The following is a 16,267-nucleotide window of genomic DNA, read 5'->3' as shown; positions in this document are numbered from 1 at the left end:
CTGTTGTATGATACTTCACAAGTCACACACAACAGGAAACACAGTGTTAAATATAAAGGATAATGTGAATATCTCAGTCTTTACTGTCACTTTTGAAAGTTTTAGATTGGTAAGAATTTTTAATGAAGCCTTTTCTGCTCACCAAGGCTGCATTTATTTTCTCCAAAATACAGCAAAAACAGTAATATTGTAAAACATTTTTACTATATATATATATATATATATATAATTTCTTTTTTTACAATATATTCACATATAAAAAAAACTATGGAAGCTTGTTTCCGCCACAAAATAAAACATTTAAAAAGATTATTGTGACTTCTTATCTCACCATTGCGAGATATAAAGTCAGAATTGCAAGATATAAACATGCAATTCTGACTTTTTATTTCTCGCGATTGCGAGTTTATACACAATAGCGACTTTATATCACGCAATTACGACTTTATTTCACGCAATTCTGAGATAAAAAGTCAGAGTTGTGAGATAAAAAGTCGCAATTACCTTTTTTCTTTTTTATTCTGTGTCGGAAACAAGCTTCCATAGAAAGCAGATTAGGCTGAACTCACACGAGGCGATCTGAACCGTGCCCGAAGGCGTTGTCTGGTTCGTTTGACTAGTGTGATGGACTCGTACTGTTCCAACCTCAGCTACTACTGTTGTGTGCGCTACTGTCATCATTACGACAGCAAACATCTTCTACTACAACCTACCTGGACCTAATTAAATTAAATTGAGTATATTTAGGTCTCAATAGGGGGACAATCGCGGCAGGGCTCGGGACAAGACGACCGTGCCTAGTGTGAGTACACCCTTAGCTTGCAATAATATTTCACAGTACAACTCTTTTTACTGTATAAATGCAGTCTTGGTGAGCAGAAGAGACTTCTTTTAAAAACACCTTACCGATCTAAAATTTTTGAACATTGTAGTAAAAAATGGCATGTTAGATTAGACATGGTGCAGACTGACATTCAATTCTTGTGCCTATTTCTTTCATTTTCACTTTTACTTGGTTTGCAACCCAAATTTGTGCAAAAATACAACATAAATATCAAACAGACACAAGAGATTTAGGACAACAGCTGGCCAGCAGCTAATTAGTCAGTGAACCTTTGATACCCGAGCTGCCTCATCAGGAACCCACAGGTGTGCTCTATGAGTCTGATGTCTCTCCTTGGCAGGTTTCGCCTCCATATGTTGATGTTGGCTGGTGATATGTCCCCTTCATACATCAAGTTATACAAGTTTGTGGAGGTGGTGAACATGAGCTGATTCAGGGCCGAGGGAGATACGGGGACTCCGAGGAAGGAGTGTATCTTCTCGGCTGTGTCCAGAGGATAATCTACAACATCCTCAAACCTGACCTGGAGAAAGGACTCTTCGGATAAGGTGGACGTGACTCTGAGGACGGCGGCCGTGTGGGCGAGCCACAGGTGGGCCAGCAACAGCACAGGATCGGTCTCTGAACGGGATATGAGGAGCCACAGCGTTCTGAACTCGGCTGCGAATGCGGTTGGACACCCGTCGCTAACCGTATCCTCTTTGAAAAGGAGGGCTAGATGCTGAGGAATGTTCTTGAGCGAGTAAAGGCTAGGTTTGCTATTATACAGCATCAGATAAACCCACGCACGAGGGTCCCGGATGACGTAGATGGCCCTCAGAGATGGGCCGAGGACTTCTTGGAGAAAGGGCAGCTTAAGAGCCCAGCTGCCGCTGCACAGGTTGAGGACGACACGGGCATTAGGGTAGTCCACCGTGTGTCTCCTCAACTCCCTCACGTACTCCACATCCCTGTCCACTCGCACACGACCTTTCATCTCAGCCCTGGACTCTCGTCTCCTCAGTCTCTTCCTCTTGTCCTGGGAGAGACTGACTCTTTGGGCCGGTTTCATGTGGCTGGAGTCATGGAGTGGGATATTTTGCAGGAATAAGTGGGTGTTGTGGACCAGTGAATGTAGCCAGCCCTGAATCATTTTAAAACGCCCATACTGTGCTTCTGAGCGTGTCCATTCACAAGCATCTACTAAAGAGTCAAACTCAAACTCTGTTTCAGGTATATCCAAGTGTTCTGTGGGGATGCGTAGGTAGACGAAGTCTGTGTTGTTGTAGAAAAGGTGCTTAAGGATGTCGGACCCGGAGCCAGGCAGCGATGTTATCACTACAGTGGGGAGAGGGAGTTGATGCTGGTCATAAAGTGTCATTTGATGGCTGAGCTCCGGGTCTGTGGCGGATCCGTGCCACTTCACTCCACACAGGAGCTGATCGCAGCTGTTGGAGACGAACAGGAGCTCGCTTATCCACAGGATTAAGACAGAAAGCAAAGCGTAACGCATCAGTCTGCTAAAGCAAGCGTAAAACTTGCGCTGTAGGGTCAGGAAAACAATCGCCACACACAGTATTACCCCGGCTGCAACATTCACCGTAACTCCAAAGTCGAACAGATGATTGTGTAACTTGGTCTGTTTGGGGACAAGCTGTGTCCCCAAGCCAAACCGGACTATCTGATGTCTGTCTTGCACCTTAGCGTAACCCCCAAACCCCAGATAGCTTGAACGTGCCCCTATGTCTTTGTGATTGGTTACTATCGAAACTATTTTCTCAGTATTGTTGATGGTGAGAGAAAGTCTGAGCCCATTCTTACTGCTTTCAATGAACCTACAGTCGGAGACTTTCACGTAAGGCCCGTGCATCACATACGCCATTCTACTGACTGAATCAGTGAAAGGAAAGGAGACATTGATGAACTGTGTCCACCTCTTTTTAAACTCTGCCTCCTGCTCAGCCTCCTGTATCTGAGTATCAGGACTGTGTCCCTGACTGTCAAACCAGAACATCTTGTAATGAGCATCCCAGACGTCCATCAGCGCCCCATTGTACCTGTCTGAGAAACTATGGGGCACATACTTAAAGTCGATATCCAGGTTGTGAAAGAACGCACTGGCCATGTTCACTGGCGAGTCGTGTCTTTTCTCAACATGGTCGACCACCAGGAGAGTCTGTGAGTTGAGGAGCACCAGGGCTCGGTACACACTCTTCAGTCTCATGGCTGAGGAATACGCAGCGGCCGCTTCGCCGCTCACGAACATGGTGTCTCCGTGGGCAGAGGCGGCGACCAGCTCTCCTGCAGAGTCTCCGACCCCGTCGTCGGTCCAGCGCAGCCACTTCGCACATTCGCCAAGCTGACCTTCCCAAGGGATGTTACACTGGCTGGTCGGGGAAGGGCTGAACACTAACACGTTGTTTAGGAAGCTGTATTTGGGGCCGTATAGAGCCTCGGAAACAAACACTTGTCCATTAGGGGCGAAAGTGAATGAGTTTTGATCGGGGTGCTCGTGACCAGGGTTGAAGCTGTTCCACCCATTCACCCATGAGTAAGGCTTTGCATGGACGATGTCAAACACTGCCCGGCCACCCAGCTTTCCAGATTTAAATGAGACAAAGGTGTTGCCCTGAGCCACAGATAAACCGGCGCCGTACGTCACCACGCCCCAGTTGGAGAATATGTGCATCTTGGCCTTACTGTGGCCGTGAGGGGGCTGTGGCGTGAGGTCGGCATTATACCAGATGAACTCTGTGTGAAGCGTCGTCCAGCGCTGGGCCAGGGACTGACTCATGGGACCGTCTCTAGGCCTGTGCTTCCTAATCTGCTGCGCCAGCCAATTCCCCGACCCGTTTCTGATCACAAAAGTATCTAAAAAGACTAACTGGCTCTCTGGCCCGTAGAACCAGTTATAGTTGGAGTCCCCGATACCAACCGTTCTCTGGAACCCGGGAAGCAGCGTGGCGTAATAAAACCAGAAGTGAGTGCGCAGCCAGTTGTTCTGAGTGTTGTCTATGTTGAAGTGGCGCTGCGCTAGGAAGACGTACTGCGTAACGGACTTAGCTGTGTAACTCCCGTACGCAACTCCCTCGTCCAGAGAGCCGTCTACAACATGATTTAACAGAAACATTGTCTTCTCCATGTAATTTACAGACACCTGTTTCCAAACCGTCGACTCAGTGACATCATGTGCGCCCACGACTATTGCCCCGGTCAGAATTGCCAGGATATTAGTGGTTTGGTGGTTCTGAAGGAACTGTTTCCCCCAGCCCCGGTACTTCGAGGCCTCGTACAGCTCTCTGGTCTCAGCACTAATCTTCTTTAAGTACAGGTCTCGGCGCTGCTGGTCCAGGAGTGAGTAGATGAAGTCAAAAGCAGTAGCAAATCCAGTGAGCGAATGAGCCATTGGAACGTCATCATTGGGTGCACTGGTTACTCTCCAGTCCGGATATTCCGACATTCGGTCCATGAACTTCATCAGGAAGAGCAGGGCAGAGGAGTCCTCGGGATACAGTAAACAGTACAGGGCCAGTGCTGGGAGGTTGTTTCCATAAATCTCATTCCATTTGCTGGTGAACTCCTCATGCTTTGTGGGAGGCATGTAGAGCGGGCCGGTTGAGAGCATCGTCATCACAGCGGTCCGGATGACTTTAAAAATCTGGCTGTGAGTTGTAGTGGACCTTTGTCTCAACAGTGGTATATCGTCTTGGTTAAAGTACAAGTTGGGATGAAGATTAGAGGCTTGGAGCTTCCGTAGCTCCGCCGGGCCTTTCTCACTGAGCTGGAACTCTCCAAACTCACTAAAAATATCTTTTCCTGAGGCATTAAAGACTCTGGAGAACGCAGGTCCCACTGCTAGAAATAGAGACGCTACAAATGTAGGCCATGCTACGGACTTCAGAACCGCCGTCCACAACATGTTTCCGCTCGTCCTTTGTTTTGCTGGCTATAGCGCTTCTGGTTTGATCTGGGAAGCCTCTCCCCACTTTACCTTCTCATTCAGAGGGAGTTTCTTCATGGCATACATTCAGTTGTCACTGACTGCGCCTTTTCTCTGGCCTCCACAGCCTCTGATGCGCTGTTGAAAAACAGAAACAAAAGTGAAATTCTTGCAATTCAACAATATTAAAAATCAGTGATGTTAAAGGGGTTATGACAGGGGAGAGTGATATGACCAAAATCCTATATTGTATATTTTATTTTACTTTAACAATATGATTTTTTTTTATTTGCTGGAATAATTATACCATGTTAGATACCAGTTTAATTTCACAGTTTTCCACACCAATTTCGACATCACAGCAAAAACTACACTAGACTAACTAATGTAGGTAAAAACTCAATTATTGAAGTAAATAGTAATGAAACAACAGAAGCAAATAACAAACAATATGATGAATAAACTCAATAGAACAAAGATACAAAATAAATGAACAGTGCTGTAAGTATTTCAGGTCACTCCAACAGAAGTTCTACGGTGATTGAGAAAAGCTGCATTATTTTCTCTCTACGAATACAGTGAATTATTTCTCTGCTCCTGGAAATGGAAACCCATGTCTCTATATCAGAGGGATCAATATTAAGAAAGAGCTGAGGGTTATTATAACGAAGCAGATGATCACGGTGTGGGATTGGGTTTGTTCCGCACAGACTGTTTATGAACCATGAAGAAGGCTTTGCTAATAACCTGTCATTGAATGATAACTGATCCTGGACTGACAGCAAACCGCTGCTTTCATTCTAGTGTTTCCTTCTGATCTGCTGATGTAATATTTATGGGTTTTGAGTCAGAATGTGCTGACTTTCAGTGTTACTGGTGTTTGTTTCGGGTGTATAATGCCTCAGCAGACTGTAGTATTTGTACTTTAGAGATGATCAAGGTCAGTTTATTTATGGCTGTATTAGAGCAGTAGCAATTATTCACCATCGTTGGGTTAAAGATGAACAGTTCTCCCGTTACAGCTCTCTCTTTCTCACCAAATTAACCATTCTGAGTTCCTAAAGTCACAGAGGTGCTGATGTTTAAACATGGGAGGTTTGCTGATTAGCTACATAAAATGATAAAGAAAACATCATTATAATTGTGTGTTTGGGACATGGCTTTCAATAAGGAGACTTTTGTTTTTGTAATCAGGCTCTCAAAAATTATATAAAAATTTGGATTTAGTTTTATCAGCCAATATATTGGTTTTCAAATATAAAGAATCATTGTCATCGGTGCATCTCTAATGTGTGTGTGTGTGTGTGTGTGTTTAAACATCTAAACCAATTGATCTTGATCACAATCAGCACCTTTGAGAATATAGAAACTAAAATGGCCCTCTTTTTTTCTTTAATTAAGTGCATCATGGGTAACTGAAGTGCCCTCAGTGTGAACACACTAATCACACTATTTATACTACAAAGCAGCACAGAATAGTGCTTAAGTATGCAAACTGGGACGCACTTAGTTTAACTAATTGTTTACATAATGCTACCTATTGCTTTAGAATATAGTCAAATTCTAGATCTGCCCAAACCGCTTATTTCCGTTGCTGTTATTAGTAGCAGGGCCTGTAGCAGACAAGAAATGCACAGGGTTTTTGTTTTTATAGTATTATACTATTCATTTCTTCTTGATTTCATCATTTCTACATGAAGCACTACATGATGAAGGGTTTGAAACACCTCCACGTCATGATCCTTCATTTCTCATGCAAAGACTGCAGCCAATCAGAGCACTGGCTGTTTACACTGAAGTGCAGCTCGAAACAGAGAGAAAATAGTCATGTATTACTAAATAAATGTTAAAAATTCCTGTCATGATCCCTTTAACACCAGTCTGTGAACTTACATGTGGTAAAGAGCTCAGGAAATGTCCGATCTGAGATCAGCAGACAATGAGATGAAGAGGAGTGATGTGTAATAATGAGGTGCGACTCGGTAATCCATTCATTTGTCAGAAAAATCCGACCTAGTTGTCAGTAATCCATTAAAGCGAGCTGTCAGGTGATGTGTGGTAGTGTGCGCGCGTGCACGAGCATCTGCCCATCATCTTCATCATCATCATCATCGATCTTGCATCAATCACTGACCTCTGATCATCAGAACACACACACACACACACACACACACACACACACACACGCGCGCGCGACAGGACCATGATGCATCACTCAGGATCGGATCTGTGTTCCTGAGGAGTGAAAACATGTCGGGCGCTGTTATCCGCCCGCGGGCGCGCGCATTCGCCGTGCACTGCAGACAGATGTAGAGAAACAGCGCAAGTTAATGGAAAGTTCGAGTAGAAATGGAGAAAAGGCACAATCCACGGCATCTTCAGTCACGGATATACCAGTGTCCGCCTAATAATCCTCAGAGATCAGAGTTCTGGTGTGTGTGTGTGTCTGTTAGCGCGGGATCTCATCGAGCCTGATGTTCTTCTGCCATTAGAGTCTGCGGCTCCGTCTGACGTTACCATAGCGACCGCTGACAGTAGAGGGCGCTCACACACTCACACACACACACACACACACACACACACACACACACACACACACACACTCTATCTCTCTCTCACACACACTCTACTCTCTCTCTCTCTCTCTCTCTCTCACACACACACACACACACACACACACATACGACACTGATATAATATAAAATTCGTCCACAGTTGTCCCTTAATAATATATTTATGACACAATATTACCCTAGCCCAAAATAATACCTAAATACAAACAAGAAACAACAATCAATAAAACGTCCTTTTATAAAAATGCAAGTCCAGAGGATTTTGGCCAACAAGAATACAAAGGCAGAGATGAATATAACATTTGCTGCTCATTTTCACAGGTTAAACTCTTAAAGTCATCATGAAATCAAAATGGTGTTTATTGTAAACGATTCATTGGTGCACATCATCATTATTGTGTTACAGTTTTTCTCGATTGTTTACACACATTTTCTGAAAGCATGCCTCATATTCTCAGAACTCTACACACAAATCCAAAAACACACACACAATGGGCAAAACCCCTCAATTCTCCTGTAAAATGAAACTTTAAATTCAAAACAATGTTATTTCTTCTCAAAATGGTATTTTGTTTTCAAATGACACACACAAACCATCATATGAATAGACATTCATAAGAACCAGTTGAACACTGATGTGCTCAGAGTAAAACACTATGATGAATGGAAAACACTTCTTCTCCATTCATCATAATGACTTAGGCCTTTTATTTTGTTCAGTGTTACACTTACAACAGACAGTACATACATAAGTGTGTTGTAAAATATTTGAGAATATTGTTTTTATACTCAGAACACACAAATACACGGTAACAAATATATTTTATTTTTCCCACAAAAACAATGTACACAGTGTACATCCCAAACCAAAACAAAGCTGCACATACAGTGGTCTACATACAAAACAACAGAAGAATTGACTGTATACAGTAATTTTTTTTTAAAAAATCCAATGTTGGCATCCATTGCTCCATTGAAGAGCTGACCTGTTGAAGAGCTGACCTGTTGAAGAGCTCACCTGTTGAAGAGCTGACCTGTTAAGGAGCTCACCTGTTGAAGAGCTCACCTGTTGAAGAGCTGACCTGTTGAAGAGCTGACCTGTTGAAGAGCTGACCTGTTGAAGAGCTCACCTGTTGAAGAGCTGACCTGTTGAAGAGCTGACCTGTTGAAGAGCTCACCTGTTGAAGAGCTCACCTGTTGAAGAGCTGACCTGTTGAAGAGCTGACCTGTTGAAGAGCTCACCTGTTGAAGAGCTGACCTGTTGAAGAGCTGACCTGTTGAAGAGCTGACCTGTTGAAGAGCTCACCTGTTGAAGAGCTCACCTGTTGAAGAGCTCACCTGTTGAAGAGCTCACCTGTTGAAGAGCTGACCTGTTGAAGAGCTCACCTGTTGAAGAGCTCGCCTGTTGAAGAGCTCACCTGTTGAAGAGCTGACCTGTTGAAGAGCTCACCTGTTGAAGAGCTCACCTGTTGAAGAGCTCACCTGTTGAAGAGCTGACCTGTTGAAGAGCTCACCTGTTGAAGAGCTGACCTGTTGAAGAGCTGACCTGTTGAAGAGCTGACCTGTTGAAGAGCTCACCTGTTGAAGAGCTCACCTGTTGAAGAGCTCACCTGTTGAAGAGCTCACCTGTTGAAGAGCTGACCTGTTGAAGAGCTCACCTGTTGAAGAGCTCGCCTGTTGAAGAGCTCACCTGTTGAAGAGCTCACCTGTTGAAGAGCTCACCTGTTGAAGAGCTGACCTGTTGAAGAGCTGACCTGTTGCCCTTTCATGCTAAAGCTCTGATTGCTAACTGTAAAACTGTGTGACGGGTGTTTGCCCATGTGATGAGTCAGTGTGCATATTTGAATGGCAGTGTGTTCCTTGTGAAAACAAGAGATTTTCTGCATGAAAATTGTGCCAAAAGCAGAGAATTGTGTGTAGTGTTTTGAAAAAGGTGTGTTTTAGAACTGCAATTGGAGTGTAAAGCAGGAATTGTGCTTGTAGTTTAGCAGAATTGGTTCAGGGGGTTGGTGAATGAGTTACATGTTGTGGTCATTGTGTCTCAAGTACCAGTATTTGTGTGTAAACAATCGAGAAAAACTGTAATAATGTTGAATGAGAATCAGTTCCTCTTGCAGCATCTCTTCTCTTCTCTGATGACGAGGGCGGGGCAAACTGTCATTCACATGAGATCAGCCAATAGCAAACCACAACAATCCAATCAACTCCCCACAGACACAATCAAGCCCCGCCCACATCTGTTCTTGTTTTAGAAGCGCTTCACTCGATATACGACACAATAGAGAAGACCAGCACAACTTCCCTCTCATCACCAGTTTAAAGAGCTGTCATGTTTTATTGCTGCTTCCTCTGATTTTTTTTGTGTGTGTGTGTGTGTGTGTGTGTGTGTGTGTGTGTGTGTGTGTGTGTGTGTGTGTGTGTGTACACACACCATCTGACTGACATCATGTGTCGTTCTGTTTGTGTTGATGAGTCGGCTGTGTGTAATAATGGCCAAACATATTGAACATCAACACAGCAGACATCATGCATGATTACTACAAACATCATCACTGCTCCTGTTCTCCAGATCCGGGTTCTCCGGGTTCTCCGGCTCAGGAATCCTCATCTCAGTCTTGTTCTCATCATGTCTCCTGCATCAACTCTCCGGAAGCGAACCGTTTCAATCAGACTCCCAGAGCTAATGTCCTAATGCTCAGAACTCACTCTTTCAGAACTCAGGATCTGAACCCAGAACTGTGCACTGCGTCACCACTAACCCACTTCACATCACATGAGTTCAACAAGCTTCTCGAGCGTCTCAGAGGTGTGTGTGTGTGGAGCGCCAGATCTCGAGCGTCTCAGAGGTGTGTGTGTGTGGAGCGCCAGGTCTCGAGCGTCTCAGAGGTGTGTGTGTGTGGAGCGCCAGATCTCGAGCGTCGCAGAGGTGTGTGTGTGTGGAGCGCCAGGTCTCGAGCGTCTCAGAGGTGTGTGTGTGTGGAGCGCCAGATCTCGAGCGTCGCAGAGTTGTGTGTGTGTGGAGCGCCAGATCTCGAGCGTCTCAGAGGTGTGTGTGTGTGGAGCGCCAGATCTCGAGCGTCGCAGAGTTGTGTGTGTGTGGAGCGCCAGGTCTCGAGCGTCTCAGAGTTGTGTGTGTGTGGAGCGCCAGGTCTCGAGCGTCTCAGAGGTGTGTGTGTGTGGAGCGCCAGATCTCGAGCGTCTCAGAGGTGTGTGTGTGTGGAGCGCCAGATCTCGAACGTCGCAGAGTTGTGTGTGTGTGGAGCGCCAGATCTCGAGCGTCTCAGAGGTGTGTGTGTGTGGAGCGCCAGATCTCGAGCGTCTCAGAGGTGTGTGTGTGTGGAGCGCCAGATCTCGAGCGTCTCAGAGGTGTGTGTGTGTGGAGCGCCAGATCTCGAACGTCGCAGAGTTGTGTGTGTGTGGAGCGCCAGATCTCGAGCGTCTCAGAGGTGTGTGTGTGTGGAGCGCCAGGTCTCGAACGTCGCAGAGTTGTGTGTGTGTGGAGCGCCAGATCTCGAGCGTCTCAGAGGTGTGTGTGTGTGGAGCGCCAGGTCTCGAACGTCGCAGAGTTGTGTGTGTGTGGAGCGCCAGATCTCGAGCGTCGCAGAGTTGTGTGTGTGTGGAGCGCCAGATCTCGAGCGTCTCAGAGGTGTGTGTGTGTGGAGCGCCAGATCTCGAACGTCGCAGAGGTGTGTGTGTGTGGAGCGCCAGGTCTCGAGCGTCTCAGAGTTGTGTGTGTGTGGAGCGCCAGATCTCGAGCGTCTCAGAGGTGTGTGTGTGTGGAGCGCCAGGTCTCGAACGTCGCAGAGTTGTGTGTGTGTGGAGCGCCAGATCTCGAGCGTCTCAGAGGTGTGTGTGTGTGGAGCGCCAGGTCTCGAACGTCGCAGAGTTGTGTGTGTGTGGAGCGCCAGATCTCGAGCGTCGCAGAGTTGTGTGTGTGTGGAGCGCCAGATCTCGAGCGTCTCAGAGGTGTGTGTGTGTGGAGCGCCAGATCTCGAACGTCGCAGAGGTGTGTGTGTGTGGAGCGCCAGGTCTCGAGCGTCTCAGAGTTGTGTGTGTGTGGAGCGCCAGATCTCGAGCGTCGCAGAGTTGTGTGTGTGTGGAGCGCCAGGTCTCGAGCGTCGCAGAGTTGTGTGTGTGTGGAGCGCCAGGTCTCGAGCGTCGCAGAGTTGTGTGTGTGTGGAGCGCCAGGTCTCGAACGTCGCAGAGGTGTGTGTGTGTGGAGCGCCAGGTCTCGAACGTCTCAGAGTTGTGTGTGTGTGGAGCGCCAGGTCTCGAGCGTCTCAGAGTTGTGTGTGTGTGGAGCGCCAGGTCTCGAGCGTCTCAGAGTTGTGTGTGTGTGGAGCGCCAGATCTCGAGCGTCGCAGAGTTGTGTGTGTGTGGAGCGCCAGATCTCGAGCGTCTCAGAGTTGTGTGTGTGTGGAGCGCCAGGTCTCGAACGTCGCAGAGGTGTGTGTGTGTGGAGCGCCAGGTCTCGAACGTCGCAGAGTTGTGTGTGTGTGGAGCGCCAGGTCTCGAACGTCGCAGAGTTGTGTGTGTGTGGAGCGCCAGGTCTCGAACGTCGCAGAGGTGTGTGTGTGTGGAGCGCCAGATCTCGAGCGTCTCAGAGTTGTGTGTGTGTGGAGCGCCAGGTCTCGAGCGTCTCAGAGGTGTGTGTGTGTGGAGCGCCAGGTCTCGAGCGTCTCAGAGTTGTGTGTGTGTGGAGCGCCAGATCTCGAACGTCGCAGAGTTGTGTGTGTGTGGAGCGCCAGATCTCGAGCGTCTCAGAGTTGTGTGTGTGTGGAGCGCCAGGTCTCGAACGTCGCAGAGGTGTGTGTGTGTGGAGCGCCAGATCTCGAGCGTCTCAGAGTTGTGTGTGTGTGGAGCGCCAGATCTCGAGCGTCTCAGAGGTGTGTGTGTGTGGAGCGCCAGGTCTCGAGCGTCGCAGAGGTGTGTGTGTGTGTGGAGCGCCAGATCTCGAGCGTCTCAGAGGTGTGTGTGTGTGGAGCGCCAGATCTCGAGCGTCGCAGAGTTGTGTGTGTGTGGAGCGCCAGATCTCGAGCGTCTCAGAGGTGTGTGTGTGTGGAGCGCCAGATCTCGAGCGTCGCAGAGGTGTGTGTGTGTGGAGCGCCAGGTCTCGAGCGTCGCAGAGGTGTGTGTGTGTGGAGCGCCAGGTCTCGAGCGTCTCAGAGTTGTGTGTGTGTGGAGCGCCAGGTCTCGAGCGTCTCAGAGTTGTGTGTTTGGAGCGCCAGGTCTCGAGCGTCTCAGAGGTGTGTGTGTGTGGAGCGCCAGATCTCGAGCGTCGCAGAGTTGTGTGTGTGTGGAGCGCCAGGTCTCGAACGTCGCAGAGGTGTGTGTGTGTGGAGCGCCAGATCTCGAGCGTCTCAGAGGTGTGTGTGTGTGGAGCGCCAGATCTCGAGCGTCGCAGAGGTGTGTGTGTGTGGAGCGCCAGATCTCGAGCGTCGCAGAGTTGTGTGTGTGTGGAGCGCCAGGTCTCGAACGTCGCAGAGGTGTGTGTGTGTGGAGCGCCAGATCTCGAGCGTCTCAGAGTTGTGTGTGTGTGGAGCGCCAGGTCTCGAGCGTCTCAGAGTTGTGTGTGTGTGGAGCGCCAGGTCTCGAACGTCGCAGAGGTGTGTGTGTGTGGAGCGCCAGATCTCGAGCGTCTCAGAGTTGTGTGTGTGTGGAGCGCCAGATCTCGAGCGTCTCAGAGGTGTGTGTGTGTGGAGCGCCAGGTCTCGAGCGTCGCAGAGGTGTGTGTGTGTGGAGCGCCAGGTCTCGAGCGTCTCAGAGTTGTGTGTGTGTGTGGAGCGCCAGGTCTCGAGCGTCTCAGAGTTGTGTGTGTGTGTGGAGCGCCAGATCTCGAGCGTCGCAGAGGTGTGTGTGTGTGGAGCGCCAGATCTCGAGCGTCTCAGAGTTGTGTGTGTGTGGAGCGCCAGATCTCGAGCGTCTCAGAGGTGTGTGTGTGTGGAGCGCCAGGTCTCGAGCGTCGCAGAGGTGTGTGTGTGTGGAGCGCCAGATCTCGAGCGTCTCAGAGTTGTGTGTGTGTGGAGCGCCAGGTCTCGAGCGTCTCAGAGTTGTGTGTGTGTGGAGCGCCAGATCTCGAGCGTCGCAGAGTTGTGTGTGTGTGGAGCGCCAGGTCTCGAGCGTCGCAGAGTTGTGTGTGTGTGGAGCGCCAGGTCTCGAGCGTCGCAGAGTTGTGTGTGTGTGGAGCGCCAGATCTCGAGCGTCGCAGAGGTGTGTGTGTGTGGAGCGCCAGATCTCGAGCGTCTCAGAGTTGTGTGTGTGTGGAGCGCCAGATCTCGAGCGTCTCAGAGGTGTGTGTGTGTGGAGCGCCAGGTCTCGAACGTCGCAGAGTTGTGTGTGTGTGGAGCGCCAGGTCTCGAGCGTCGCAGAGTTGTGTGTGTGTGGAGCGCCAGGTCTCGAACGTCGCAGAGGTGTGTGTGTGTGTGTGGAGCGCCAGATCTCGAGCGTCTCAGAGGTGTGTGGAGCGCCAGGTCTCGAACGTCGCAGAGGTGTGTGTGTGTGGAGCGCCAGATCTCGAGCGTCTCAGAGGTGTGTGTGTGTGGAGCGCCAGGTCTCGAACGTCGCAGAGGTGTGTGTGTGTGGAGCGCCAGGTCTCGAGCGTCTCAGAGGTGTGTGTGTGTGTGTGGAGCGCCAGATCTCGAGCGTCTCAGAGGTGTGTGGAGCGCCAGGTCTCGAACGTCGCAGAGGTGTGTGTGTGTGGAGCGCCAGATCTCGAGCGTCTCAGAGGTGTGTGTGTGTGGAGCGCCAGGTCTCGAACGTCGCAGAGGTGTGTGTGTGTGGAGCGCCAGATCTCGAGCGTCGCAGAGGTGTGTGTGTGTGGAGCGCCAGATCTCGAGCGTCTCAGAGTTGTGTGTGTGTGGAGCGCCAGATCTCGAGCGTCTCAGAGGTGTGTGTGTGTGGAGCGCCAGGTCTCGAACGTCGCAGAGTTGTGTGTGTGTGGAGCGCCAGGTCTCGAGCGTCGCAGAGTTGTGTGTGTGTGGAGCGCCAGGTCTCGAACGTCGCAGAGGTGTGTGTGTGTGTGTGGAGCGCCAGATCTCGAGCGTCTCAGAGGTGTGTGTGTGTGGAGCGCCAGATCTCGAGCGTCTCAGAGGTGTGTGTGTGTGGAGCGCCAGGTCTCGAACGTCGCAGAGGTGTGTGTGTGTGGAGCGCCAGATCTCGAGCGTCTCAGAGGTGTGTGTGTGTGGAGCGCCAGGTCTCGAACGTCGCAGAGGTGTGTGTGTGTGGAGCGCCAGATCTCGAGCGTCTCAGAGTTGTGTGTGTGTGGAGCGCCAGGTCTCGAACGTCGCAGAGGTGTGTGTGTGTGGAGCGCCAGATCTCGAGCGTCTCAGAGTTGTGTGTGTGTGGAGCGCCAGATCTCGAGCGTCTCAGAGGTGTGTGTGTGTGGAGCGCCAGGTCTCGAGCGTCTCAGAGTTGTGTGTGTGTGGAGCGCCAGATCTCGAGCGTCTCAGAGGTGTGTGTGTGTGGAGCGCCAGGTCTCGAACGTCGCAGAGGTGTGTGTGTGTGGAGCGCCAGGTCTCGAACGTCGCAGAGTTGTGTGTGTGTGGAGCGCCAGGTCTCGAGCGTCGCAGAGTTGTGTGTGTGTGGAGCGCCAGGTCTCGAACGTCGCAGAGGTGTGTGTGTGTGTGTGGAGCGCCAGGTCTCGAGCGTCGCAGAGGTGTGTGTGTGTGGAGCGCCAGGTCTCGAACGTCGCAGAGGTGTGTGTGTGTGGAGCGCCAGATCTCGAGCGTCTCAGAGTTGTGTGTGTGTGGAGCGCCAGATCTCGAGCGTCGCAGAGTTGTGTGTGTGTGGAGCGCCAGATCTCGAGCGTCGCAGAGGTGTGTGTGTGTGGAGCGCCAGATCTCGAGCGTCTCAGAGTTGTGTGTGTGTGGAGCGCCAGGTCTCGAGCGTCTCAGAGTTGTGTGTGTGTGGAGCGCCAGGTCTCGAGCGTCTCAGAGTTGTGTGTGTGTGGAGCGCCAGGTCTCGAACGTCGCAGAGGTGTGTGTGTGTGGAGCGCCAGATCTCGAGCGTCTCAGAGTTGTGTGTGTGTGGAGCGCCAGATCTCGAGCGTCTCAGAGGTGTGTGTGTGTGGAGCGCCAGGTCTCGAGCGTCGCAGAGGTGTGTGTGTGTGGAGCGCCAGGTCTCGAGCGTCTCAGAGTTGTGTGTGTGTGGAGCGCCAGGTCTCGAGCGTCTCAGAGTTGTGTGTGTGTGGAGCGCCAGATCTCGAGCGTCGCAGAGGTGTGTGTGTGTGGAGCGCCAGATCTCGAGCGTCGCAGAGGTGTGTGTGTGTGGAGCGCCAGATGTCGAGCGTCTCAGAGTTGTGTGTGTGTGGAGCGCCAGGTCTCGAGCGTCTCAGAGTTGTGTGTGTGTGGAGCGCCAGATCTCGAGCGTCGCAGAGTTGTGTGTGTGTGGAGCGCCAGGTCTCGAGCGTCGCACAGTTGTGTGTGTGTGGAGCGCCAGGTCTCGAGCGTCGCAGAGGTGTGTGTGTGTGGAGCGCCAGGTCTCGAGCGTCGCAGAGGTGTGTGTGTGTGGAGCGCCAGATCTCGAGCGTCTCAGAGTTGTGTGTGTGTGGAGCGCCAGGTCTCGAGCGTCTCAGAGTTGTGTGTGTGTGGAGCGCCAGATCTCGAGCGTCGCAGAGTTGTGTGTGTGTGGAGCGCCAGGTCTCGAGCGTCGCACAGTTGTGTGTGTGTGGAGCGCCAGGTCTCGAGCGTCGCAGAGTTGTGTGTGTGTGGAGCGCCAGGTCTCGAGCGTCGCACAGTTGTGTGTGTGTGGAGCGCCAGGTCTCGAACGTCGCAGAGGTGTGTGTGTGTGGAGCGCCAGGTCTCGAGCGTCGCAGAGGTATGTGTGTGTGGAGCGCCAGGTCTCGAGCGTCTCAGAGTTGTGTGTGTGTGGAGCGCCAGGTCTCGAGCGTCTCAGAGTTGTGTGTGTGTGTGGAGCGCCAGGTCTCGAACGTCG

At 50.4% G+C, this 16,267-nt stretch overlaps 1 protein-coding gene across 1 annotated transcript; it reads right to left on the bottom strand.

Moving 5' to 3' along the window:
• Positions 1–424: 424 nt before the first annotated feature.
• On the bottom strand, positions 425–4,743 carry dselb (dermatan sulfate epimerase like b). The gene has a single exon (XM_081352138.1). The coding sequence runs from the start codon at positions 4,740–4,742 to the stop codon at positions 1,101–1,103; it is 3,642 nt and encodes a 1,213-aa protein (XP_081208264.1). The 5' UTR covers position 4,743; the 3' UTR covers positions 425–1,100.
• Between the last annotated feature and the right edge of the window lie 11,524 nt (positions 4,744–16,267).

The sequence above is a fragment of the Scardinius erythrophthalmus genome, assembly GCF_964197995.2.
Source record: "Scardinius erythrophthalmus genome assembly, chromosome: 22".
NCBI classification, from domain to species: Eukaryota; Metazoa; Chordata; class Actinopteri; order Cypriniformes; family Leuciscidae; genus Scardinius; species Scardinius erythrophthalmus.
Note: the sequence above shows the minus strand (reverse complement) of the source record. Positions and strands in the feature narration are given on the sequence as shown.

Excerpts from the sequence above, each read along its gene's own strand:
- dselb (XM_081352138.1), bottom strand. The coding sequence starts at position 4,742 with ATGTTGTGGACGGCGGTTCTGAAGTCCGTAGCATGGCCTACATTTGTA.